Raw genomic sequence first — 26402 nt, 5'->3', positions numbered from 1 at the left:
TGAGAAGCAAGAACTAACACGTCCTGCCTCCTGGTTCTTATAATCCCGGGAGGGACTCGGTGGAGCTGTGGCCAGCACAGCCCATGGCTGCTGTGAGCAGCCTGCAGATCTAATCTCTTTGTTTGCACTTGTGGAAACTGCAGCCCATAGTTGGGAGGAATACACCTCCCAGACCTGCCTGTGCGGCAGGGTCTTCCTGGTGACAGCCCAATGGTGAGTGCTGTCCACTATTTGTCTGTTCCTGGCAGACATCTTCCCGGGGACAGACGCCAACCTCTCAAATACCAAAGCTCCCCTGGTGAAAACACAGGGACCCCATCTGGCAAATGCCCCAGCCCGTGCTCTCAGAATGCCCACCACCTTTCCTAAGTCCTCACAGGAGGGCCTGGATGGAAAATCAGAAACAGGATCAGATTGATCCACTTCTGTCTTTGGCTCTTAGGGGATGATGTTTTTTCTAACTTTGCCTGTCCTCTGGATTCTCTTCTCCCTGCTCCAGTTTGGGAGCCTGTGGTGGAAGCAAGGCATCGAAACTTCATGTGTCTTGAAGACCGCTGTGGAGAAGGGAAGCTTGTGTGGTTCTGTCCTGGCTCAAGGGACTGGGGTTCTCATCACTGGCAAGTTCAAGCCCAGGGGTGAGCCTCGGATTGTGAAATGTGAAGAATTCCTCTAATGTTGCTCTAGAAGGGTCCCAAATTCAGGTTTCCCACTGGCCCTCAGTCTCAGAATCGTTTTAAGAAAGGAAGAGTGTGGGCCAATCCTGGGGAGGACCCACACTTCCAGACAAGGTCAAAAAAGAAAAGCTGGCAGGGAGGAGGGTAGAGGTGGGAACAGAGGCCCAATAGCTTGTCACCTCACTTAGTATTCTTCTCTGAATCATCTCGCCTCTAGCCATGGTCAGCCTCTCCACAGCATGATCCAAACATCTCTCTGTTGGCTCCCACATTCAGCCAAACTAAGTTGTTTCCAAACATCTCATTCTCTCCCAGCCTGGGGGCCCCTGTCCTCCGGCCTTTCCTTGGAAGTACACCTCAGAGGCCAGATCTGCAGGAATGCCTCCCATGGCTGGGCCCCTCAGAACGACAGAAGCAAACTTTCTACAGGCTGCACCAGGCCCCAGGAGGCAACATCTGGGAGACAGAGCAAGGAAGCCCGCCTGGCAAAGAAATGAGGAGAGCACCCACATACCCACCCCCAGCCACTCGATCCTCCCGGCAGCTTTCCCACATTGCACATCTCTGCCGAGAACCAACCCAACTGTTGTTCACCTATCAGGGGATCACTGCCTCCTCAAATAAGGAGAGACAGGCCTCCCTGCTGTGGAGTCACTCGAACGCAAGTGCCAAAGACTCCACCGGTTCTTGCATAAAATCTCTAGGCCCAGGGCCACAGCGAGCACACACAGTGCTTTCTGTGAATTACAAAAAAGAGGCCCCTCCGGGCAGAAGAACTTTCAGAAGTGTCTCCTCTGAATGAGCAAAGCAGGAAAAAGTGTTCCCATTTGTGCCTCCGGACTGTCACTCTTGGGCAGGGCGTAATTTGTACAATCACATATGTGATCCTGAGTCAGCCCCCCTTTCAAAGCCTCCCCTAGGTGGTCTGGGGATTTTCCAGAGCCCTTGTGCTCACCAACCAGTCTTCTGCCATGGTCTTCCTTTCCTGCTTCAGTTGCCTGTTTGATGGCTCTACCTCTGAGGCCACTGGACAGGGTGCTGGAAGGTGCTGGAGACTGCTGGGAGGGTGCTGATGTCTAGACCGGGAGTACTCCCTGCACCCCCCCCCCCCCCCCGCAGGCCCCAGGGCCCTCAGAACTGCCAGTCTTTGAGAGGCTGGAGCTTGGCTGTGTCCTCAGCACCCGGGAATGAAGGCAGTGTTGCTGGAGGCTAGCATCACACAGAATCCGCTGCCTACAGGCCCTCTCTCTATAAGGCCAAGAGTCCCTGGGGCCAGGCCAAGCAAGGGTCACTATTCAGGGTAAATAGCAAGTGGTCCTCCCCATTCCATTTCCCTCTGAGCCCATGGGGAAACCCTCCTGCTTCCACCATTCCTCTTATTTGAGGACAAACAAATGCCTGCCAGGGGCCCCATCCAACAGTTTTGGGGAAATACCTAACACATTGGAGTGAGTGGAGGCTCCCATATGATGCTGGGTGACCCTGAATTTGCTCCTCCCCCAGAATGTGCCACCCTGAAGCTGAAGTTTATTAAACATTAGAATTAGTTAAATTGCTTAATGTAGAGCTGAGGTTTGCGGCACCCAGAGCCGTGGACTTGAAGTGAGAAGCTGGTGAAATTCAGATCTACTTTCATGGATGATGCTCATTATCACTTTACTTCCTTGAGTTTAGATCACCTAATGTGTAAACTGAGCACAATGATGAATATTTGGGCACTCTCTAGATTTTCTAAGACCTTCCTGGAGCACAAAACTCTGGTCGGGATAATGCCAGGGCAAAAGAGCCCAAATTTGTACTTCTTATTACTTTATAGTGTATTTAGCTCCATATCTTACCTTGTTTCGTAACAGCCCTGCCATATGATCGCTTCTGTTCTCAGCTTGTGGTCCACTCCAACCTTTTTTTTTTTTTCTGCCAGATGCAGAAAAGTTGATAACTGGTATTGATTGCCTCATTCAGCGCATATATTTTTTGCGTATATCAGTGTGGAATTTCTGGGTCAATTTCCAGTGGCTTGAGAAGACCCGTGAAGAGTAAGGTAGTTCTGCAGAAAAGCAGAAACCTAGTCCAGAAGAGGTGTTCTGTGGAATTGAAGAGAGAGAAACCCAGCTCCTTGGAGAGTTCTCTAATACCCTGTTAGCAACAGCTACTGTGAGATGCAACTGGGTAGCAGCCAGTAGTCCCCAGCCCTAGGCTCTGGCATCTTTTCACCCTTCACCTCCCTTCCTCCTGCAAACACAAGACGGTTTGGATTATTATGCCTCCTTCTCATTGGTTCTTCTACCTCAAGGCACCTCATCACTGGTAAATCCAAGATGCAGCTGCTGCCCTGATTGGCTGATCTGTTGCTGGGGTGAAAGCCAGCATGGTGATACTGCTTTCCCAGATGTGGTCTCCTTCAGGCCCCGAAGCTACACACCCCCCATTCAGTGTCTCTTGACCTTCCTCCCACCCCCAGATAGTCCCTCCTTCCTCTTGTGGTTGCACAGTAAACAATCAGTCCATCCAAGGGTTCCCTGGAGACCCAGAGGTTTTCATCTTTGCAGTGCTTAGCCTGCTAAAGTAGGCTTTCATATAATCCATGAAGGCAAAGTTGGGGGAAATCAGCCTTTGATAATCAAGAACACACACATCTCCACAAGACCCAGAAAGAGATCATAAATTTTCTAACAGCTAAATCCTCTAAAAGCCACTGATGCTGATATGTATGGCTTTGCATATAAAGCAAATGTATAAAAATGAGCGGGTTGCTAGTCCCCAACTGTTATCAGTCACCACTGGGCCTGAAATTCCACCATTAAGATTTATTCCTTTATGAATTTTCTTCTCCTGAGACCGACTGTTAAAATACAAAGAGCCCAAAATCTGTTCTGAAAGATGTGTGGAAAGGTTTCTTCATGGTCAAATGTGTTCAGAGACACCAACATATTTTACATGCCCTGTGATAGGCAGAATCATCACAGCCAAAGATGTCTGTGTCCTAATCCATGGAACCTGTGGCAAAAGGGACTTGGCAGATGTGATTAACATTCAGAACCTTGAGATAGACAGGTTATCCTGGATCATCTGGATGGGTCCAATATAATTACATGAGCCCTTAAAAGCAATGAGAGTTTGTGGTTAGAGATGTGGTGACAGAAGCCAGATCAGACAGATGTTGTGTTGCTGGCTTTGAAGCTGTAGGAAGGGGCCCACAAGTGAAGGAAGTGAAGGAATACAAGTGAATGCCTCTAAAAACTGGAAAAGAGGAAACAAATTCTCCCAAAGGGCTTCCAGAAACACAGTCCTGCCAACACCTTGTTTAACCCAGTGAGGCTTGAGTCAAACTTCTGACCAACCAAACTGTAAGATGATAAATCTGTATTGTTTTAAGCTACCAAGTTTATGGTATTTTGTTACAGCAGCAATTGAAAACAAAAACACCCTTTCCCTTAGAGATTCATAGTGCACTTTGGCCTATTAAGGGCTCTAGGGAGCCGTTCAGTAAAGATACCCATTTAAGTAAGCATTTCAGAAGTTTATTTGAAAATCCAACCTTTATTCCCCTATAAAATCTACTAGCATCTTAGAACAGGATGTGAAAGGGGTGCCTGGTGGCTCAGCCAGTTAAGTGTCCGACTTCAGCTCAGGTCATGATCTCACGGTTCATGAGTTTGAGCCCTGCGTCAGGCCTTGTGCTGACAGCTCAGAACCTGGAGCCTGCTTTGGATTCTGTGTCTCCTCTCTCTGCCTCTCCCTCCCCCACTAGTACTCTGTCTCTCTCTCTCAAAAATAAATAAAACATTAAAAAAAATTAAAAAAAGAATATTAGGTACAAAATACCGCATTCAAGCCTGAACTATTATTAACATCTTAGTGTGACTTAGTTCGTGTTTTCTTTTTCTTTCTTTCTTTTTTTTTTTTTTTTTTTTTTGAGAGAGAGTGTGTGCACATGCACAGGGCACATGCTCAGGAGGGGCTGCGGGAGAGGGAGGGAGAGAATCTTAAGCAGGCTCCAGGCCCAGTCTAGAGCCCCGCACAGGGCTGGATCTCAGCACAGTGAGATCATGACCTGAGCCGAAATCAAGAGTCGAAGGCTTAACCAACTGAGTCACCCAGGCACCCCGGTTCGTAAGTTTTCAATGTGATAGCTACGTGAGAGAGAACAGGACACAGGATAAGCAGTTTTTGATGGGCCAGCACGGAGGTCTAAAGAAGTGAGACCTGGGTACAGGAAGTCAGTGGAAAGAGCAGGGGAATGGAGAGGAAGTGGACACATACTGAAGAAAAACTTCAGCTGCTACACAGCTTGTGTTGTTATTCTCAATAGTTTGTGTCAAATCTTGCCTATCACGTTTACCATCTTCTCTACAAAATTTGCCTTGACTTCCTCCTTTCCCTCAGCCCCGGGCTGGAAGGTCTTCGTATGTGTCTCCATGCCCCCCTGTGTTTATTTACCTCTGGTTATGGCAGCAATGTACTGAAATTGCCCGTTTATTTGTCTCTCCAGCTAACCTGAAGTTGCCAGAAGACAAGAGCTGTGTCTGGTTCATTGTTCAGATTGTTTGTATCCCACTCATGCTCAGCACACTGAAATATGTGAGCCTCTGTCTTACCCTCTTTGGACCAGAAATGTATATGAGCTTAATCCTGACTTCCTTCCTGACTGGTGGGTGCTGTTGAGACCCAAATCACCACTCAGCCACAGTCCAGTCCAACAAAAACTCATGTTCCCAATAAATCCATACAGTACCTCTGTCATACCTTTTTATTATTTTTTTAATGGTAGATTGTGAGCCAGACTGATAGATCTCATTTTATTTATTATTTTTTTTAATGTTCATTTTTGAGAGAGAGGAGAGAGAGAGAGAGACAGGGGCAGAGTGCAACTGGGGGAAGGGCAAAGAGAGAGGGAGACACAGGATCTGAAGCAGGCTCCACGCTCCAAGCTGTCAGCACAGAGCCCAATTTGGGGCTCGAACCTGAAAGGGTGGGCCTACCCCGGCCAACTCCATCTTGTTCTGTGTCCTTCACCTTGACCACGCCTCCTCCCCTTGAGTAACCTCCCGCTCACCTGCCTAACAGGACTCGGACCCTTCCCCAACCAATCGGCTGAGGCCACAGCCATTACCTCACCAACTGCCCCTAGGCCCCAATAAAACCTTTGTCCTTTTGAAACTCGCTCTCTCTCCCCGGTATCTCACCACTGGGTCGGTGCTGGTAGGGGATTGAGCTCGAGCTAGCTCAAATAAAGGCTCTTTTGCTTTTACATCGGACTCGGCTCCCTGGCGGTATTTGGGGATCATGAATTCTGGCCATAACAGAACCCACAAACCATGAGATCATGACCTGAGTTGAAACCAAGAATCGGACGCTTAACCGACAGAGCCACCCAGGCGCCCCTGTCATACTTTTTTAAAAAAATCTATCTCCCTTCTTCTCTGGTGAAACAAACAGAGTTTAGCTTGAATGTGTTCCATGTTGTACCACAGTTTGTGGGGCTACAAGCAAGACTGAGATCAAAAGAACAAATGCTACACTTCCAAGATGGTTTATAGGAAGCAACAGAAAATAAGGAGTTGTAGATGCGAACAGGACACCCTGGGGAAAGGAAATGAGAGACTAGGTTAGTACTGGTGTGAGATGAGAGATAAAATGACACAGAGAAGGAATCCCATATATCACCTCTCCCATAATCCAGAAAGTCTTCTTGGATTTAGAGGACTTAGAAATAAAGAGAAACCAAAATTTCCTGTGGGGAATCACCCCTTCGCCTCTCATCTCCCAAGATGAAACACATGATTTGGGCCTGAACAATCAGAATCCTGAATCTACTAGTTCCAGTGACTGCGGGGAAGTGGCTAAAGAGAGTGACTTCTAAGTCTGAACTTGAACCTGGAAGGACAAAGTCCTATAGCTGTTACTCAATGGAGAATGACAATAAACTAATATATATAGAGGTGAGAAATGGAGAAGGTCCCAGGCCTGATGACGCCACAGGACATGAGTCCTGGATTAAGTGTCATCTGAAGTCTTTTATATATGAGCCAATAAACTTCTTTTTCTGAGTAAGTCAGTTTGAGTCAGATTTCCATTCCAATGCAATCAAGAGTCCTGATGATGCAGAAGAAAGAAGAACTTACATAGTGTGAAAAAAAGGTGGAGAGGCGACAGGCTGGCTCAGTGGGTAAAGGCTGTGACTCTTGATGTCAGGGTTCTAAGTTCAAGCCCCATGTTAGGTGTAGAGATTACTTAAAAATAAAATCTTAAAAAAAATGTTGGAGAAACCTGAGAACCAAGAAGCAAGGAGTAGTGAACACCTACTCCCAGTTCCCCACTCTAGGAAGGGCCACCTCTCACCACCCCTAAGTTCACAGGAAGAGGACTCCTCTGTACTGGGTTTGTTCAAAAGGTCGCTCCCCTGGCCACAACTGAGCCCACCATATTTTCTTCCTCAGGAAACTGGAACTGGCCCTAAGAGTCCAATGCCAGTGGAGGCTGGTGTCTTGAAGAGGAAAAGAGGCCAAACCTTGGCAGCCAAGGCATAGCTGTATTTTCTGTGTGCGGACTATGCAATAAAGGCAATGCATCACATTACAGATGAGGAAATTTGAAGGTCAGAGAGAGTATGTGACTTTGTCTAAGGCTGCACACTTGGTACAATTTTTACAGAACTAGAGTTCAGCTTTTCTGAATTCAAAGGTTAGGCACGAAACAGCTGGGTCAGAGCTCCCTAAGCTGTGGACATATGAGCAACTTGAGTCGGACAGCAAGGGTGATCACAGCCTGGCCAGCCACCTAAGAAGAGTCCAGCCAAGTGCAAGCACTCAAAGATATCTCTCTGCTCAAAACATCAAAGAAATTCTGGTGCTTAAAGTGTCCCTCGCTCGGTTCAGAAACTGGCTTTAGAGCGCTCGCAGACGATTTATACCGCCACTACCTGCGCGGACTGAGCAGCCACAGACTCCCCGGAAACTACAACTCCCATTGTGCATGGCGACTGCGTGGACTAAACCCGGGCTAAACTACAAGCCCCAGAATTCCTTGGGAGAAAGACGCGAGTACGAAGGGACGGAGGGGCGTATTCACGTCGTCCGCGCGGGACCGTTAAATTTGAAACTTGGAGGGTTTGAGGTGGCTGCTTTGCGAAGGAGTCAAGGGCACGCTTTTGTCCTTCTTGTCTCTTCATTATCTCTAAGCGCAGGTTGCAGAAGGAAGCCCAGGCGTTCTGCGGCCCCGAGGAAAGGCTTGCGGCAGGACGAGGGCCTGAACCCGGAATGCAGGATGGCGGCGATGAAGAAGGAAGGGGGTGCTCTGAGGTAGGTACGCGAGAAGGGCTGCCGGGAGCTGGGCCTGCGAGACCCGAGGGTGCCTAGTCGGTGTCAGAGGCTCGGATCAAGAGCAGTCAAGGGGAACACGGTCGGGAGAAGAGCGGGCCCGACTGGAGCCTCCCTCCTGCTGGAGTCGCGAGGGGTGGATGTGAAGCCCCGGTAAAACCTCAGTGGGGTGAGGGCACGTGAGAACCCCGCTGCACCCAGCTTCAAAGCTAAGGTGGCTGTGCGACCCCAGTGGTACAAGGAACTTGGAATTTGTAGTGTGGTCTGTGTCTCTCAGCTCAGACGTTTGCTAGCTCTTTGACCTTGGACTTGTCTTAATATGGAAAATGCTGGTGAATTCAAAGTATCTGTGAAATTAACTGCCTCCAAATAAGTGCCCAACAAGTGGTAGGTGCTTCCATGTCAATGGCATGGTCAGAAATCTAAAAAGCCCTTCTTTGCATGCTTGCTGCTTTTCCTTATTTAAATATATATCAGTTCTTCCAGGTTGGAATTCTGTATGCGTTTTCGTTATGGGGTCCACAATACTTAGATAAATGCCATATGGAGGGTTCTTTAACTCATGCAACAAATACTTATTGACCACCTACTAAGCGCTAGTATGGCAAATAAGCAAAAAACACAAAAACCCCTGCCCTTGTGAAATTTAAGTTCTGAGGTGGGAGCAACAGACAATAACCAAGATCAATAAACTAAAAAGATTGGTGGTCAGTCCTAGAAGAACTAAAATGGTGGGGAGTAGGGGGGTTGGTGCAGTTGTAGATAGTTTTGAACAGGAGTCTCACTAAGAAAGTCTCATTTGGGTCAAGACTTGAAGGGAACTCAAGAGCTAGTCATGCGTGTATCTGGGGGGAAGTACAGAGATTTGGAGGGTGAGGGTTGGGGGAGGGAGCAGCACCTGGCAAGTGTAGCTGGAGCCAAGTGAGCCAGGAGAGTAAAAGGTGAAGGTGACGATGCAGGCATTCTAAGGACTTGGCTTTTACTCAGGTTTGAAAGTCACTGGAAGGTTTTGAGCAGAGGAAAGTCATGATCTGTTATGGATTTAAATAGGATTGTGGGCTACAGTGTTGAAAAGACTTAAGGCAGAAAAGGATGAAAGCAGGGAGACCAGTTAAGAGGTTATTGAAATAATCCAGGCAAGAGAAGATGGTAACTTGAGCCAGACTAGAGACAGTGGAGACGAGAGGTTGGTTCCTGGATCTGTTTTGAAGGTAGAGCCAACAGGATTTGCTCCCTGACTGGAGGTAGGGTGGTAGTGAGAGGGGTGTTAAGGGTGGCACTGAGATTTTTGGCTTGTGTAACTGGAAAAATGAAAGTGCCATTTATTTGAGATGAAGGAAGACTGTGGGAGGAGCAGGTCTGGGAAGAGACAAGAGCAGGAAGGGATGGATGCAGTCCCAGCTCAGTTTGGGACATTAGTTGAGATAGTTTAATTGCTATTTCACAATCAAGAGAAGAATTTCAGATGAACTCAGCAAACATTTATTCAGTGCTTACTAGCGTCAGATCCTATATTAGACCATGGGGATAGAAAACTAAATGACGTGCTGGGGTGCTTGGATGGCTCAGTCAATTAAGGGTCCAACCTCAGTTCAGGTCACAATCTCAGGTTCGTGAGTTTGAGCCCCACATCCAGCTTTCTGCTCTCAGCACAGAGCCTGCTTCAGATCCTCTGTCCCCCTCTCCCTCCCCTGCTTGCACTCTTTCTCTCTGTCTCAAAATAAACAAACAAACAAACAACAACAAATCAAAATGGCACAGCCCTTACATTTATAGGAGTCACACAATATAGTTAAAAAGTTGTGAGTAGTTACAACCTAAATTATTAATCACTCAGAGTTTACTTTCTTTAGTTCTCATCTAGATTGAGGTCACACATAACTTTCACTTTATTTTGAGGATTAGTTCCTGTTTCTCAGTTTTAAACTCAGAGATGATGTCCCAGAGCCAGAAGTGGGCTTCTATCTGACAATTGCATAACTCTGAAGTTCAGAGCACATACCCCCTATGGTGATTGCCTTCAAAAAACTTGTGGGAATTTCCCCATCAACAGGCTTAACAGAATTGGAGTGGTGGGGACCAGTTGTGATCACTAAATTGTATCTTTGTCCCCTCTCTGGGAAATACGTATTCATTCCAGTTTCAGTTTTAAGCCATCAGTTGAAACATGGGGTGTTAGTCCAACAAACTATTTGCTAACTTTAAATGGGATGATGCATTAGTGGTAAGCATAGAACTGCTTTTTATCTACCTTGCCAAATTTATAATTTTTTCCCCTTCTTTTCTTCCTGGCTTAAACTTTACTCTTAGAACTGTCCACAGTATCCTAGTCACATTCTCTTTTCCGTTAGGCAATATTACAGCCATAAACTTGGAAACCAGGTCATAGAAAGGCTCAGAAGCTTAGGAGTATAAGAACACTACTAATGTGCCAGCCCACCATATTCAGCTCAAAGATCATGAATAATCACTTATCTGAAAGCATTTATAATAATCTAGTGATAAAATAATGCGTTATTAGTATTGTTTTTGTTTCTGTCTTCACAGTGAAGCCATGTCTTTGGAGGGAGATGAGTGGGAGCTGAGTAAAGAAAATGTCCAACCCTTAAGGCAGGGGCGGATCATGTCTACGCTTCAGGGAGCATTGGCACAGCAAGAATCTGCCTGTAACACTACTCTTCAGCAACAGAAACGGTGTGTAGAACGGTTTGGGGTGAACCTGTCATCATTCATCCCTAACTGTGGTTAGTAATGTAGGTGTGGATCCATGCAGGTTGGCATAAGGAGTACTTTTCAAAGTTGATAGTGTGAGAATCTGTTCTCCACCTGCTTTTTCATCACACAACAGCTATCTAAAGATCTCCCTGAGTGCGATTACGAACAAGAGTATAGGATTTCATTTCATTATGTCATGGAGCAGCCAAACTTTTGTATCAATAGAAGTACATCTTGGGGCGTCTGGGTGGCTCAGTTGGTTAAGCTTCTGACTCTTGGTTTTAGCTAAGGTCATGATCTCGAGGTTCATGAGATTGTGCCCCACTCACTTTGGGCTCTGTGCTGACAGTGTGGAGCCTGCTTGGGATTCTCTCTCTCCCTCCCTGTCTCTGTCTCTCCCCTGTTCTCTCTCTCTCTCTCAAAATAAACAAATTAACTTAAAAAAAAAATACATCTTGAGGCACCTGGGTGGCTCAGTCGGTTAAGTGTCAACTCTTGGTTGCGGCTCAGGTCATGATCTCACAGTTCGTGAGTTTGAGTCCCGCATCGGGCTTCATGCTGATAGTGTGGAGCCTGCTTGGGATTCTCTATCTCCCTCTCTCTCTCTCTGCCTCTCCCCTGCTTGCTGTCTCTGTCTCTCTCAAAAAATAAATTAAAAAAGATTTTTTTTTAAATAAAATAAAATGATACATCTTATACAGGGGACAATGAGAAGCAAAGTAAAGCAAGTATCATATTACAGTATTTACCAAAAGTATCATGTCATTCTGGATCCCTAAATAAAATTAACTCTTTAATAATAACCAGTTAGAGAAATCGCTTCCTTGGATTTTGAGTACTCAGAGAGAGGGGATCTGCTATCTTGTATGTATACTCAATTTTTAACTTTCTAGGAAAGTATTTTTGAGAATGTGCCAAAAAAGAAATAGTGACCTCCAAAGAAAAATATAAACCTGAGAGAAATTAAATTTATACTAGAAAGTGTCTCATTGATGATTTAATAAACTCTGAAAAAAGAAAAGCCAAAAAATACTACAGTTGGACAGCACAGGGGCTAGGGGCACCGACTCCCCAAGCGGTAGAAAATCCATTTATAACTTTCAACTCCCCCAAAATTTATTAAAAGCCTACTGTTGGGGTATCTGGGTGGTTCAGTCGGTTAAGCCTCTGACTCTTGATTTTGGCTCAGGTCATGATCTCACTGTTGGTGGAATTGAGCCCCACATCAGGCTCTTCACTATCAGTGCAGAGCCTGCTTGGGATTCTCTCTCTCTCTCACTCTCTGCCCTTCCCCCTCCCCACCCCCAAAATAAATAAGTAAACTTAAAAATAAATAAATAAAAGCCTCCTGTTGACTGGAAGCTTTACTGATACATAACATAAACAGTTAACACTTATTTTGTATATGTATTATATACTATACTACAATAAAGTAAACTACAGAAAAGAATATGTTGTTAAGAAAATCAGAAAGAAGAGAAAATATATTTATAGAACTATATACTATTTACTTGGAAAACATCTCCATATAAATAAACCCACACAGTTCAAACCCATGTGGTTCAAGGGTCAACTGTACTGCATTATTCAAATGGACCTATAGAACTTACTTTCCTAAATAAGCTTTTTTCAAAAAAGTGAACTAAAATATCCTTTCCTACCTTGAATCTCTGACAAAAAAATTTCGCCATCATAGTCAAGTTATCATAAATTTGGGGTTATAATGTAATGAACGTCCTCGTTCATCTCTTTGGATCTTTAAAAGTATCAAAAGATTGTGGTGTTGTATTGTTAACTCTTCTTCCTGGTTTCTGTGATACTGTACTAGTGTTTCCACTTCTCGAACCTTCCTTTTTTCTTATTGGCTTCTTATTGCATTTTATCTAAGTCTTTTGTTCATTGCCCTGTGTGTCCTTACATATTCACATTTTCCGGGATTGTTTAACAGCTATTTACATCTCTTATTTGCCTTCTAAATGTCTTTTTATCTACTCGTAACATATAATCACTAATGTATTAAATACTGAATCACTTCTCTTATAAATGATCTTCCTTCTTCTACTCCATTTTGGTTAATGGTACCAAAACTCACTTGAATGATCTTACTCATTGCCCTCTCATCCAAATTATATTTAGTCAGTTTCTCAGGTCTGGGATTTTTTTTTTCTTAAAGTATAACTTACATGCTGTGAATGCTCAGATTTTTAAGTGTACCATTTAATCAGTTTTGACATGCACTTCAACCCACAGAACATTATTACCTCTGAAAGTTCTCTCATGCCCATTCCCAATCAGTGTTCTTCCTCTCCCCCATGAAGAAACCAATGATCAGATTTCTGTCATCATAGATGATAGAATAAGCATCATTTGATGCTTATTCTAGAAGCTTATGTAAATGAGGTCATGCATTTCTTTCACTCAGCATGTTTTATTAGGCTTTTCCATGTTGCATGTATCAGATTGTTCCTTTTTATTACTGAGCAGTATTTCATTTGTTTATCCATTTATTAATTGATGGACATTCGATTCTTTACTGTTTTGTGCTTCATGAATAAAGCTATTGGGGACATTCTTGTACAAGGATTTTTGTGGACATAGATTTTCATTTCTCTTAGAACTGTTGGGGGATGCTTGGGTGGCTCAGTTGTTTAAGAGTCTGACTTTGGCTCAGGTCATGATCTCGCAGTTTGTGAGTTCGAGCCCCTCATCAGGCTTGCTACTGTCAGCACAGAGCCTGCTTCGGATCCTCTGTCCCTCTCCCCCCTGCCCCCCTGCCCCTTCTCTGCATGCAGCTCTCTCTCAAAAATAAACATTAAAGGGGCGCCTGGGTGGCTCAGTCAGTTAAGCAACTGACTTCAGCTCAGGTCATGATCTCACGGTTCGTAGGTTCGAGCCCCACATCGGGCTCTGTGCTGACAGCTCAGAGCCTGGAGCCTGCTTCAGATTCTGTCTCCCTTTCTCTCTGCCCCTCCCCCACTTGTGCTCTGTCTCTCTCTCTCTCTCTCTCTCTCAAAAATAAATAAAATTTTAAAAAAAATTAAAAAAATAATAAATAAATAGACATTAAAAAAAAAAGAATAGAACTGAAACTGATGGGTCATATAAATATGTTTAACTTTTTGGGGCACCTGGGTTCCTCAGCTGGTTAAGCATTGGACTTCGGCTCAGGTCATGATCTGGAGGTTCATTAGGTTTGAGCCCCACATCAGGCTCTGCGCTGACAGCATGGAGCCTGCTTGGGAGTCTCTCTCTCTCTGTCCCTCCCCCATATGCCTGCACTCTCACTCTCAAAAATAAGCTTAAAAAAATAAAATGAATGTATAACTTTTTAAGAAACTGGCAGTTTTCCAAAGAGATTATAACATCTTACACTTCTGTCAGCTATGTATGAGAGTTTGCCTTCTCCAAATCTACTTCAGTATTTTGGTGGTGCCAGTCTTTCATTTTAGCCATTTTGGTGGGTATGTAATAATATTATGGTTTTACTTGTGATTTCCCTGGTGATTAATGATGGTGAGCACTTTTTCTCATGGTTACTGGCCTTTTTTTTTTTTTTTAATTAATAGATCATAGATTTTACTCTTTTTTTCTTTCTTTCTAGAGAATGCATGCATGACTGGGGGAGAGGGGCAGAGGGAAAGAGAGAGAGATGCTTAAGCTCTACACTGAGCATGGAGCCTGACACAGGGGCTCTGTCCCACAACACTGGGATCCTGACCTGAATCAAAATTAAGAGTCTGATGCTCAACCAACTGAGCCACCCAGGCACCCAGTTATTGGCCTTTTAAATCTCTTTTGTGGTGTATTTGTTTAGACATTCTGCCCAGTTTTAAAATTGGATTGCAGGAGACCTTTACCTAGTCTGTGTACAAGACTTCTATCAAATAATGTGTTGCAAACATTTTCTTCCAGTTCATGGTTGCCTGTTTTCTCAGTGGTGTTTTTTGATGAGCAGACATTTTTCATTTTGATTAAGCTTAATGAATTACTGTTTTTCTTTTATGGTTAGTGCTTTTTTTGTGTCTTTAGATCTTTGCAAAGATCCAAAGTTGCAAAGATACTCTCCTGTGTTTTCTTCTAGTAGCTTTATTGTTTCACTTTTTATGTTTCAGTCTATGATTCATCTTAAATTTATCCTTGTGTACACTGTAAGACTGGAAAAGTTCTTTCTGCCCACCCCCCACCCCCCAATATGGATTTCTAGTTGTTCTGCCTCCATTTGTTGAAGAGATTTTTTTTCTTTTTCCCCACTGAACTGGTTTGGGGCCCTTGTGAAAAAGAAATCATTTGACTATGTGTGTGGATATTTCTGGACTGTATTCTCTTCCATTGATCCAATTGCTTATCCTTTCACCAATTACATATTACATATTGTCTTGATTAGCTTTATATAGTAAATCTTGACTTAGGGTAGAGTGAGTTCTCCACCTTTTGTTGTTCTTTTTTAAATTTGTTTTGGCTATTTTAGGTCCTTTGCTTTTCCAAACAAATTTTAAAATCTTGTCAGTTTTAAGAACAGAGCCTTGTGAGGTTTTGGTTGGATTGCATTGCATCTACAGAGAAATTTGGAGGGTTGGTGATATTTATCAGTAGTGTCTTAGATTTTATTTTTTCACCATTTTGGCAGGTAATCCCATCATCATGTCATACTTAAATCACCATATTAGTTTCATAATTGTAGTTCCTTATATAAATTCTTTTATTCCTAAAATGTTACTTAATTGATCTTTTTGAAGTCTTTACTTATCATATTTAAGATATTCTCCAATTTTTTTTTTAATGTTTATTTTTATTTTTGAGAAAGAGAGAGTGCGAGTGTGGGAGAGGCAGGGAGAGAGGGAGACACAGAATCCGAAGGAGGTTCCAGGCTTCGAGCTGTCAGCACAGAGCTGGACATGGAGCTTGAACCCACAAACCACAAGATCATGACCTGAACTGAGGTTAGATACTTAACTGACTGAGCCACCCAGGCACCCCAAGATATTCTCCAATTAAAGAGTCAGTAGTAGCTTGAGCAGATGGAACCCAAAGTCTTTATTTTTAATTTTTTTTTTTTTTTTAAGGTAATCTGTATGCCTAACAAGGGGCTTGAACTCACAACCTTGAGATAAAGTGTTGCATGCTCTTTCAACTGAGCCAGCCAGGCACCCAAAGTCTTTAAATTTACATTTAAAGCATGCCCTTCTTACTTCTCCAGATATCTCCACCTATTCCCAATACTAACTGTCTTATAGCTCAATTTCCTCTTGATAAACTCTCCCACTTTTACAACTTTATTCAATGCTGATTTCTTGGAAAACTCCACTTTTCTTTGAAATTTTCTGGTTCCTTCAGAGTCCCACCTTCTGATGCTGCTTCTGTGATACCTCCTTTTGCTTCTCAAAGGCTTTACTTTCCATTCTTGGCAACTGTAATATACTATACCACTTTGTATTGTGGGTTAATTTTTCATTTGTATACTTTGTCTTTTATTTTTGATGTTTGTTTATTTTTATTTATTTATTTTTTTAATGTTTATTTATTTTTGAGAGACAGAGCGCAAGCTGGGGAGGGTCAGGGATAGAGGTAGGCACAGAATCCGAAGCAGGCTCCAGGCTCCACGCTGTCAGCACAGAGCCCGACACGGGGCTCGAACTCACAAACCGTGAGATCATGACCTGAGCTGAAGTCAGAGGCTTAACCAGCTGAGCCACCCAGGCGCCCCAATGTTTGTTTATTTTTGAGAGAGAGAGAGAGCGAGTAGGGGAAGGGCAGAGAGAGAGAGGGAGACAGAGAATCCGAAGCAGGCTCCACGCCGCTAGTGCAAAGCCCAACGTGGACCCACGAACCTTGAGATCATGACCTGAGCCAGAGTCGGATGCTCAACCAACCGAGCCACCCAGTCGCCCCTATACTTTGTCTTTCTTATTGGAGTATAAATTCCTTTGTGTCAGGAACTATTTTGTAATTCTGACATAACCCTTTATACAGCTATTATTGATGAAACATTTATCTAAAGTGTGGTTTATTACCTAGTACTTCCCTCTGTTCTAACTGGTCAGTCTTAACTTAATCGTAGCCCTGCCTTTCCCAGCTCTTTACAAAGTAAAATTTTACGCTTTCTTTGAAGCACTCCCCAAAGTACATATTGGTATTATTCTTCTCTGACTGATGTTACCCATGGAATTTTACTTTAAAATTCTTACTTCTGTGTTTGTGTGTTTGTGTATGTTTAGTTCAATACTACTATATACATATAAAATAATAGCTCTCATTTATTGAGTACATTCTGTTTAAGCACTTTATACTAAGAGTAATCAACTTAATAAGATAGATAGTTGCTACAGTAGTCCTGCCTTTTCTGTGGTTGCACTTTCCTCAGTTTCACTTACTCACTATCAACTGCAGTCCAGAATCCGATGACCCTCCTTCTGACATATTGTCAGAAGTCAGTAGTAGTCTAATGCTACATTACGGTGCCTACATCATTACCCTCACTTCATCTCATGATGTTGGCATTTTATCATCTCACATCCTCACAAGAAGAAGATGAAAGATGAGCATAGTAACAATAAGGTATTTTGAGAGAGAAACCACATTCACATAACTCTTATTATAGTATATTGTTGTAATTGTTCTATTTTGTTATTGTTGTTGTTAATCCCTTACGATGCCTAATTTATAAACTGAACTTGTTCATAGGTATGTATGTACAGGAATGAAACAAAATATATATAGGTTTTGAAAGTATCCTGGATTTCAGGCATCCATTGGGTGTCTTGGAAAGTATCCCCCTACACAGAAAGGGGGGGTTTCTGTATTATTATCCCCATTTTACAGATGAAGAGACTGAAAATAGAATTTAAACAGCTTGTTTAATGTCACTCTGCTAGCGATGAGTGGAGCTGCATTTGAACCTGGGGAGTCTTGTTCCCGAGCTTTAAACTGCTGTGTAATTCTGTTTTTTGATATGTTGTCTTAGAATTTGTTTATTTAATTTCTACATGTTTTGTCCCTCCTGTTTTGTTATCTGGAAGAATCTTGATGATTTCTATTTTTCTTTCTATTTAACAAAGCCTCAAACTCCAGTGCAGTTATTTGAATTGATGTTAAATACTTAAAAAAATTAATAAAAATGGAGGTGTGACATATTTATTTGGCTGTCATCGCTATTGCTTATGCTAACATTTTCTGTTTAAATTTCAGGGCATTTGAATCTGAAATTCGATTTTACACTGGAAATGATCCTCTGGATGTTTGGGATAGGTGGGTCTTTTTTATTTAACAAGGGCAATAGAAACTTAACAAATGAGTCCTTATGACCATACTTCTCAAATTAGGGTATCCAGAAGTATGTCAGAGTACAAAGTGGTGTCTTGGGGACATGGAGAGACAGAATAACCATAGTGTTTCTTCTTGAGGTGTTCAGGACTGAAGAAATTTCAACTTTGTGGCAGGCAGCTGAGAGCTACACCCTTTTTATCCCCATCCTCTTTATTTCCCAGAGGTATATGTTAGCAATATTTGGTAAAGCTCGAGGGATATAGACTTAGGACATGACATTGAGGACCTCTAAATAAACATACTTCCAATATATTAGATATTTCTGCCTAAGAAAGTCAAGAATGGGTCTTGGTGCAAGAACAAAAGTACACATTAAACTTTAAAATTATTTTTTTCCTTTCCATTCAGGTATATTAATTGGACAGAGCAGAACTATCCTCAGGGGGGGAAAGAGAGTAATATGTCAACATTATTAGAAAGAGCTGTTGAAGCGCTGCAAGGAGAAAAACGATACTATAATGATCCTCGATTTCTTAGTCTCTGGCTCAAATTGGTAAGTCGTTCCTCAAGTGCCATCTGAGTTTAAAATATTAAACCAAGAGGGGCTCCTGGGTGGCTTAGTCGGTTAAGCAGCCTACTTCAGCTCAGGTCATGATCCCGCAGTTTGTGGGTTCGAGCCCCGCGTCAGGCTCTGTGCTGACAGCTTGGAGCCTGGAGCCTGCTTCAGATTCTGTGCCTCCCTCTCTCTCTCTGCCCCGCCCCCATTCACACTCTGTCTCTCTCTGTCTCTCAAAAATGAATAAATATTAAAAGAAATTTTAAAAAATAAAATATTAAACGAAGAGATTTTTTTCTAGAGCTGTCTGGTACACACCAGAAAATGGCAACACTCAAGCCATTTAATAGATACTAAACATTTAGTAAATACTCAATGTTTGTTAAATTGGCTCTATTTAAAGATAGATTTTAATGTAAGGGTTTTTTACCCCTTTAAAAGTGATCATAGGGCCATGCAACTGTGCTGGCGGGGAGGGTGTGTAGGAGCCAACACATGGCAGTAGCATGATTGTTTGGGAACAAGTTTTGGTAGGTGATTCTGGTATTCCTTTGTCTCCTTTTTGAGAATCATTACCATAAAAAGGTAAATGTTTTTTATGTAGTATATTGCTACATCCAAAAATATCTGCCTGACCACTTTGTACTGTCTCATTTGACATGTAGTTCTTTTATCTAGAAAATTTTTTTATGAAAACATCTTCAAATAAAATAATGATGTGGGTTTCCTAGGTATTTACTTCATTGATTTTATCCTAAAATAGATTAGAATAAGTGATAAATATTTAGTCTAGAATGTTAGATAATAGATAACTAGATAATGGATAATTAGATACTTATAAAAATAAATTATTAAAAATTAAAAATAGGGAAAAATTAAAATAAATAAATAAATAAAAATAAAAATAAAAAAATAGGGGGCCACCTGGGTGGCTCAGTCAGTTGAGCATCTGGCTCTTGATTTTGGCTCAGTCATGATCTTGTGGTTTGTGAGTTCGAGCCCCACATGGGGCTCTGCATTGATAGCATGGGGCCTGCTTGGGATTCTCTCTCTCCCTGTCTCTCTGCCCCTCCTCTTCTTGTGCATGGACTCTCTCAAAATAAATAAATAAACTTAAATAAATAAAAATAAAAAATAGGCGTGGCTCAGTCAGTTGAGCATCTGACTCTTGATTTCAGCTCAGGTCATGATCCTAGGGTCATGGGAACGAGCCTCACGTCAGGCTTCATGCTGAGCATGAAGTCTTCTTAAGATTCTCTCTCTCTCTCTCTCTCTCTCCCCCCTCTCTCTCTCTCTCTCTCTCTCCCCCTCTCTCTCTCTTTCTCTCTCACTGTTCCCCTCTCCCACTTGTGCATTCTCTCTACAAAAAATAATAATAATAAAAATCTATAAAAATAGATAATTCTATAACACTAAATAATTCAAAATAATAGAATATTTACAACAAGCGTTATAATATAAAATACTGACATTTAAAATTGATAAAATTTCTGGCTAAAACATATCTCTTGAGAGCTTATCTTAAACTTCAAATAGGGACTCCTAGGTGGCTCAGTAGGTTAAGCATCCTCTACTTGTGCTCTATCTCTCTCCCTCTCTCTCTAAAAAATAAATAAACATTAAAAAAAAAAAAAAAAAAACGTTCAGGGGCACCTGGGTGTCTCAGTTGGTTAAGCATCCGACTTCAGCTCAGGTCATGACCTGCTCTTCCCAAGTTCAAGCCCTGCATTGGGCTCTGTGCTGACAGCTCAGAGCCTGAAGCCTGTTTCAGATTCTGTGTCTTCCTCTCTCCCTCTCTGCCACTCCCCACTTGCGCGCTCTCTCTTCCTCTCAAAAATAAACACTAAAAAGAAATTTTAAAAAAACCTTCAAATATTACTAATAAAGGAAATTAGGTAAATCCTGAAGGCATACCTATCTTGGTTTCCGTAGGACATTTGACATATTTTGGCATCATTATTGACAAGTTGGAGAAATTATCTTAGAAATATCAGTGATAGGAATTTATGACAAAGGATGATATCCAAAGAATGCTAAACAGATTTGTTAGCATGGGGACTATGGTCCCTGGTAGCATGCTGATGGATTTTGTTTTTCATTCTATCCTATATAATACTCTTAACTTATATAATGTTCTTATGTGTGATTTATTAAAGGTTTGGACTAGATAAACCTCTAAAGTAACTCTTAATCCTAGGATTCTATGATTATATTTACTTGGAACTATTAAAAGTAACAATTGGAATAATTTTTATGTTCATAAATGCTAACCTGGTGCTGGCACTAAAGAGTAATGACATTGTCATAACATAAACAGCATAGTCTAGACTAGTGCTACTGAAAGAATGGTCCGTGGAGTGTTCAAGATAAAAGTTCCGAATAAGCATTTAGAGGTTTGGTTAACAAATTTGACATTACCACAACATCCAAACACATCATCATTTTTCTAGTGACTTCTATTTCTATTGTAATTTTTAAAAATACCAGTCAACAATGGAATGGAAACTTTAAACACACACACACCGAAACTGGCCCCTTTACCACAGGCAGTCTAGTTTGAGAAGTACTGGTCTAGACACCCCTCATATTCAAATGATCAGCAATAATTGGAACATAGTAGATAGTTAGCAAGCATATTAATCTATTTTGCTGTTTTTATTTTTTCCCTTATGGTCAAGAGGAGTAACATTTGGGTTCTTCACTCTACTCCTTTCTTTTGCTTTGCAGAAAACTTTCTCCACTCCAAGAGTTATTTTTATAAGGAATGACTACAATCTAGCTAAGGAAAAATTTGTTCTTAGAAAATATCCAGGATTTTGAGTTAAAAGTATAAAATTGTTTTAGTTGGCTTGTTAGGGGTTACCAAAAAGATTTATTTAACTTTTGGATATATTAATCTAACCATGTGGTCCTTTTATTTATGTTATTTCTTAAGTGATCTCATTCAGCACTCTGGAATAACCTGATCTTTATTGGCTGTTTTATGCTGAACCAGAGCTATTCAGAAAGCCATTAACAAGTGCAGTCAATGTTAACCTTTATTTATGTAGTAACAGATATCAAAGACCAGATCTGATACTGATAACATATTCAGAATTATAACTTTGAATCACCATCACATATGGGAAAACATCACTAATTGGGATAAGCAGAGAACTCCATTTACTGACTTACTACAAAATTAAACTATGAAATATTAATTGTTTTTGTCAAAGATATAAGTGGAGCATTTCATTTATTCAACCTTTTTCTACCAGACCCTGGTTAGGAACTGGAGATATAGTGGATAGCAATGTTTTGTGCCTTTGTGGAGCCTACTTTATTGGGAAAGACAGATGTTAAGCATTTAATTGTCACAAAAGAGAAAGAGAGAAGTATCGAGTTGTGTAGAAGGGAATACATAGAATGAGGACTTAACCTAGGCCAGACAATCAGGAGAAATGAGAGAAACTATATTTAGTAAATAAACAGGAGAAAATGTTAGCCTCCTTAGTAGTGTAAGAACTCCTAATTAGAACACTGAAATGCCATTTTTATATGAAATTAGAAACTTAAAATAGGTATTTTCTGTGAAATTAGTATTTGGGAATAATTACTAGCATTTTGAATTTGTATAACCCTTTTAGAAAGCAATTTGTTACTTTTTAACATAGTTCTACTTCTAGATATTTATCTTAAGGGAATAATATAAAACATGAAAGGTGGTGTGCATGAACATATTTGTTACAGGGGTACCCAGTGGGTATGGGGGCTCAGTCAGTTAAGCCTCTGACTCTTAATTTCAGCTCAGGTCATGGTCTCATGGTTTGTTGGTTCAGGCCCCACATCAGGCTCTGTGCTGGCAGTGCAGAGCCTGCTTGGGATTCTCTCTCTCCCTCTCTCTCTCTGCCCGTCTCCCAATTGCATATGCTCTCTCTCTCTCTCTCTCTCTCTCACTCTCTCTCTCACTCTCTCTCTCACTCTCTCTGTCTCTCAAATAGACTTAAAAGAAAATATTTAAAAAAAAGATATTTGTCATAGAATTATTTTCTATCTGGGTAAAGTAGAAGCTGTATATCCAAAAAATAGGGGAATGGTTAAATGATGGAAGATTACTAGATAGAACATTATTCATCCATCTGAAAGTGATAAAGAGTAAGCAGAAGCATGGAAAAATGAACCCTGAACTGCTAAGTGGAATTAAAATTTCCTTATGATTAAAATTTTATAAATGATAAAAATCCTTTTATGCTATTTAAAATGATATATGTTCCTTTTTTTTCCTTAAGGGAAAAAAAGACTGAAGAAAATATGTCAAACTGTTAATGGTACAGGATTTTTATTGACATGTTCCCCCACCTTCTTACTACTAGAATTGTCTGCATTATAGCTGGTCTTAAAAGATCGCTTGTAAAATGCAGATTTGACCATATCATTCCTTTGCTTAGAGTTCTCCCACGGGAACACACATGCATTGGGTATCAGGTAAATTTAAAATCGATTAGCTTGACATTTAAGACCTGTCACACCTTTTTTTCCCAAACTCCTGTCTTGTCTGATCCCCACAAACTTTTAGTCTTCTCTGTCTTTGCTTATACTATTTTCTCTGTCTGGAATGCCTTTCCATTGCCATTTTCTACCAGATCCTTGAGGGCCACACTCAAATGTCATACCTTCTTGAAGTCTTCTCATCCCTTTTTCTTACAACTTAATCTCTTCTGTCTACTTTTTTTTTTCAACGTTTTTTCATACCTTCTTGAAGTCTTCTCATCCCTTTTTCTTACAACTTAATCTCTTCTGTCTACTTTTTTTTTTTTTTTCAACGTTTTTTTATTTTATTTTTGGGACAGAGAGAGACAGAGCATGAACGGGGGAGGGACAGAGAGAGAGGGAGACACAGAATCGGAAACAGGCTCCAGGCTCCGAGCCCAGAGCCCGACGCGGGGCTCGAACTCACGGACCGTGAGATCGTGACCTGGCTGAAGTCGGACGCTTAACCGACTGCGCCACCCAGGCGCCCCTCTTCTGTCTACTTTTTAGGTCTTACCAGTATGGCCCTTATAACGTTATATTATAATAAATACATATTTTTTCAATGCAGAAACTACATATAGTAATGCCAGTGATTTTTTTAGCACATAATAGACAGTAAATGAATAGAAATTGGTTAACTCTTAATGCTTTTAATTTGTTACAGGGGCATTTATGCAATGAGCCTCTGGATATGTACAGTTACTTACACAACCAAGGGATTGGTGTTTCACTTGCTCAGTTCTATATCTCATGGGCTGAAGAATATGAAGCTAGAGAAAACTTTAAGAAAGCAGATAAGATATTTCAGGAAGGGATTCAACAGAAGGCTGAGCCACTGGAACGACTGCAGTCACAGCACCGGTAAACTTCTCTGGAGCTTGTCTTTACTCTTTAAAACTAATAAATATAAATAGTTGTTTTTGCATCTGAATAAAATGCTCCCCATGGCAAGTTTACTTAGTTACTATTTAATTTTTTAAAAGATCTATTTAAATATTTTTTATTTAACATATAGTAAAATTTGTTTGGTGTATAGTTTTCACAATCGAATAGGGACATGTAACCATTACTGTGACCAAAATATCCGATAGTTCCATTGCTCCATAGAATTTCTTTATGCTCTCCCTTTGTAGTTCAACACTTAGGCTCACTCCCAATCCCTGGTAACCACTGATGTGTTTTCCAGCCCAGTAGTTTTGCCTTTTCCATGATATCATATACATTGCATCATATAGTATGTGTGGCCTTTTGAGTGTGTCTGCTTTCATTTAGCATATAATGCATTTCAGTTATTAAATTGGTTCTACTTTAAAGATGGATTTTATATGTATAGTCTGAATACCAGTCTTTTGTTAGATATGTGACTTGTAAATCTTTTCTCCCAGATTAACTGTTGACTATGTTTTTTCTTAACGGTGTTTTATAGAACAAAAGTTTTTAATTTCGGAGAATTCTAAAATCAATTATTTAAAATAAAATAAAATAAAATAAAATTTTTTTTTGTATGGATCATGCTCTTGGTATGTCTGAGAGCTCTGTTTAGCAAAAAGTTGCAAAGATTTTCTCCTAAGTTTTCATCTTGAAGTTTAAAAAAAATTTTTTTTTATTTGAATATAGTTGATACACAATGTTACATTAGTTTCAGGTGTATAACATAGGACAGATTTATACCTTATGCTGTGCTCACTGCAAGTAGTTACCGTAGCTCTCCATACAAAGCCATTATAATAGTATTGACTGTATTTCTTATGCTGTACCTTTTATTCCCATGACTTATTCATTACATAACTGGAAGCCTGTGTCTCCCTCTCACCCATTTGCCCATTTCCCCCTTTCCCCCAACTCCCTCCTCTGGCAGTCCTCAGTTTGTTCTCTGTATTTATAGGCCTGATTCTATTTGTTTAATTGTTCTTTTTTTTTTCTTTTAGATTCCACATGAGTGGAATCATACAGTATTTCTCTTTCTCAGTCTGACTTAGATCACTTAGCATAATAGGCTGTAGGTCCATCCATGTTGTATCAGTGGCACCATCATGCTTTTTTATGGCTGTGCAATCCATTATGCATATATATATATATATATATATATATATATATATACACCTTATCTTCCTTATCTATTTGTCTATCAATAGACATTTAGGTTGCCTTCTATATCTTGGCTATTGTAAATAATGCTGCAATAAACATAGGTGTGCATATATCCTTTCGAATTAATATTTTCATTTCCTTTGGGTAAATAAACACCCAGAAGTGAAATTATTGGACTGTATGGCATTTTTGTGGTTAATTTTTTGAGGAACTTCCATACTGTTTTCCACAGTGGCTATACTTATTTACATTCCCACCAACAGTGTGGGAGGGTTCCTTTTTCTCCACATTGTCATCAACACTTTTATTTCTTGTCTTTTTGAATTTAGCCATTCTGACAAGTGTCAGGTGATATCTCATTGTGGTTTTGATTTGCATTTTTCTTTTTTTTTTTTTTTTTGTCTATTTATTTTTGAGAGACAGCGTGAGCGGAGGAAGGGCAGAGAGAGAGACAGAGACATAGACAGAGTCTGAAGCAGGCTTCAGGCTCTGAGCTGTCAGCACAGAGCAGGCTCGTGGCTCGAACTCACGAACCGTGAGATCATGCCCTCAGCCGAAGTCAGACGCTTAACCAACTGAACCACCCAGGCGCCCCTGATTTGCATTTTTTCTGATGCTGAGTGATGTTGACCGTCTTTCCATGTGTCTGTTGGCCATCTATATATCTTTGGAAAAATGTCTATTCAGGTCCTATGCCCATTTTAAAATCAGAATGTTTGTTTTTTTGGTATTGAGTTCTATAAATTTTTGTATATATTTTGGATATTAACCCTTTATTGGAGATGTCATTTGCAAATATCTTCTCCCATTCAATAGGTTGCCTTTTTGTTTTTTGATGGTTTCCTTTGCTGTGCAAAAGCTTTTTATTTTGATGTAGTCCCATAGTTTATTTTCATCTTGAAATTCTTATAGTTTTACTTTTTACATACAGATCTCTGATCCATTTTGAGTTAATTTTTGTATAAGGTATTGATCAAGATTCTTTTTTTGCATATGAACCTCCATTTGTTCTTGTGCCCCTTGTTGAAAAGACTTTCTCCATTGAATTGACTTTGCACCTGTGTCGTAATCATATTTGAGGGGTGCCAGGGTGGCTCAGCCGGTTAAATGTTCCACTTTGGGTAGGGTCATGATTTCACTGTTTGTGGGATGGAGCCCTACATAGCACTCTGCGCTGGCAGTGCAGAGCCTGCTTGCGATTCTCTCTTTCCCTCTGCCCCTTCCCTGCTTGTGCTCCAGTGTGCATGCATGTGCACGCTCTCTCTCAAATAA

At 41.0% G+C, this 26402-nt stretch overlaps 1 protein-coding gene across 1 annotated transcript in view; it reads left to right on the top strand.

Annotated features, from left to right (window-relative positions):
• The first annotated feature begins 7738 nt into the window (after nt 1-7738).
• Nucleotides 7739-26402, top strand: part of BUB1B (BUB1 mitotic checkpoint serine/threonine kinase B) — a 50749-nt gene continuing 32085 nt past the window's right edge. The window contains exons 1-5 of the mRNA XM_042942437.1: nt 7739-7975; nt 10541-10687; nt 17894-17953; nt 18380-18524; nt 23704-23900. Coding sequence (XP_042798371.1) covers nt 7941-7975; nt 10541-10687; nt 17894-17953; nt 18380-18524; nt 23704-23900 — 584 coding nt within the window. The 5' untranslated portion in view covers nt 7739-7940. The remainder of the gene's footprint in view (nt 7976-10540; nt 10688-17893; nt 17954-18379; nt 18525-23703; nt 23901-26402) is intronic.

Source organism: Panthera leo, chromosome B3 (genome assembly GCF_018350215.1).
Source record: "Panthera leo isolate Ple1 chromosome B3, P.leo_Ple1_pat1.1, whole genome shotgun sequence".
NCBI classification, from domain to species: Eukaryota; Metazoa; Chordata; class Mammalia; order Carnivora; family Felidae; genus Panthera; species Panthera leo.
This window is presented reverse-complemented; position numbering and strand designations above follow the sequence as displayed.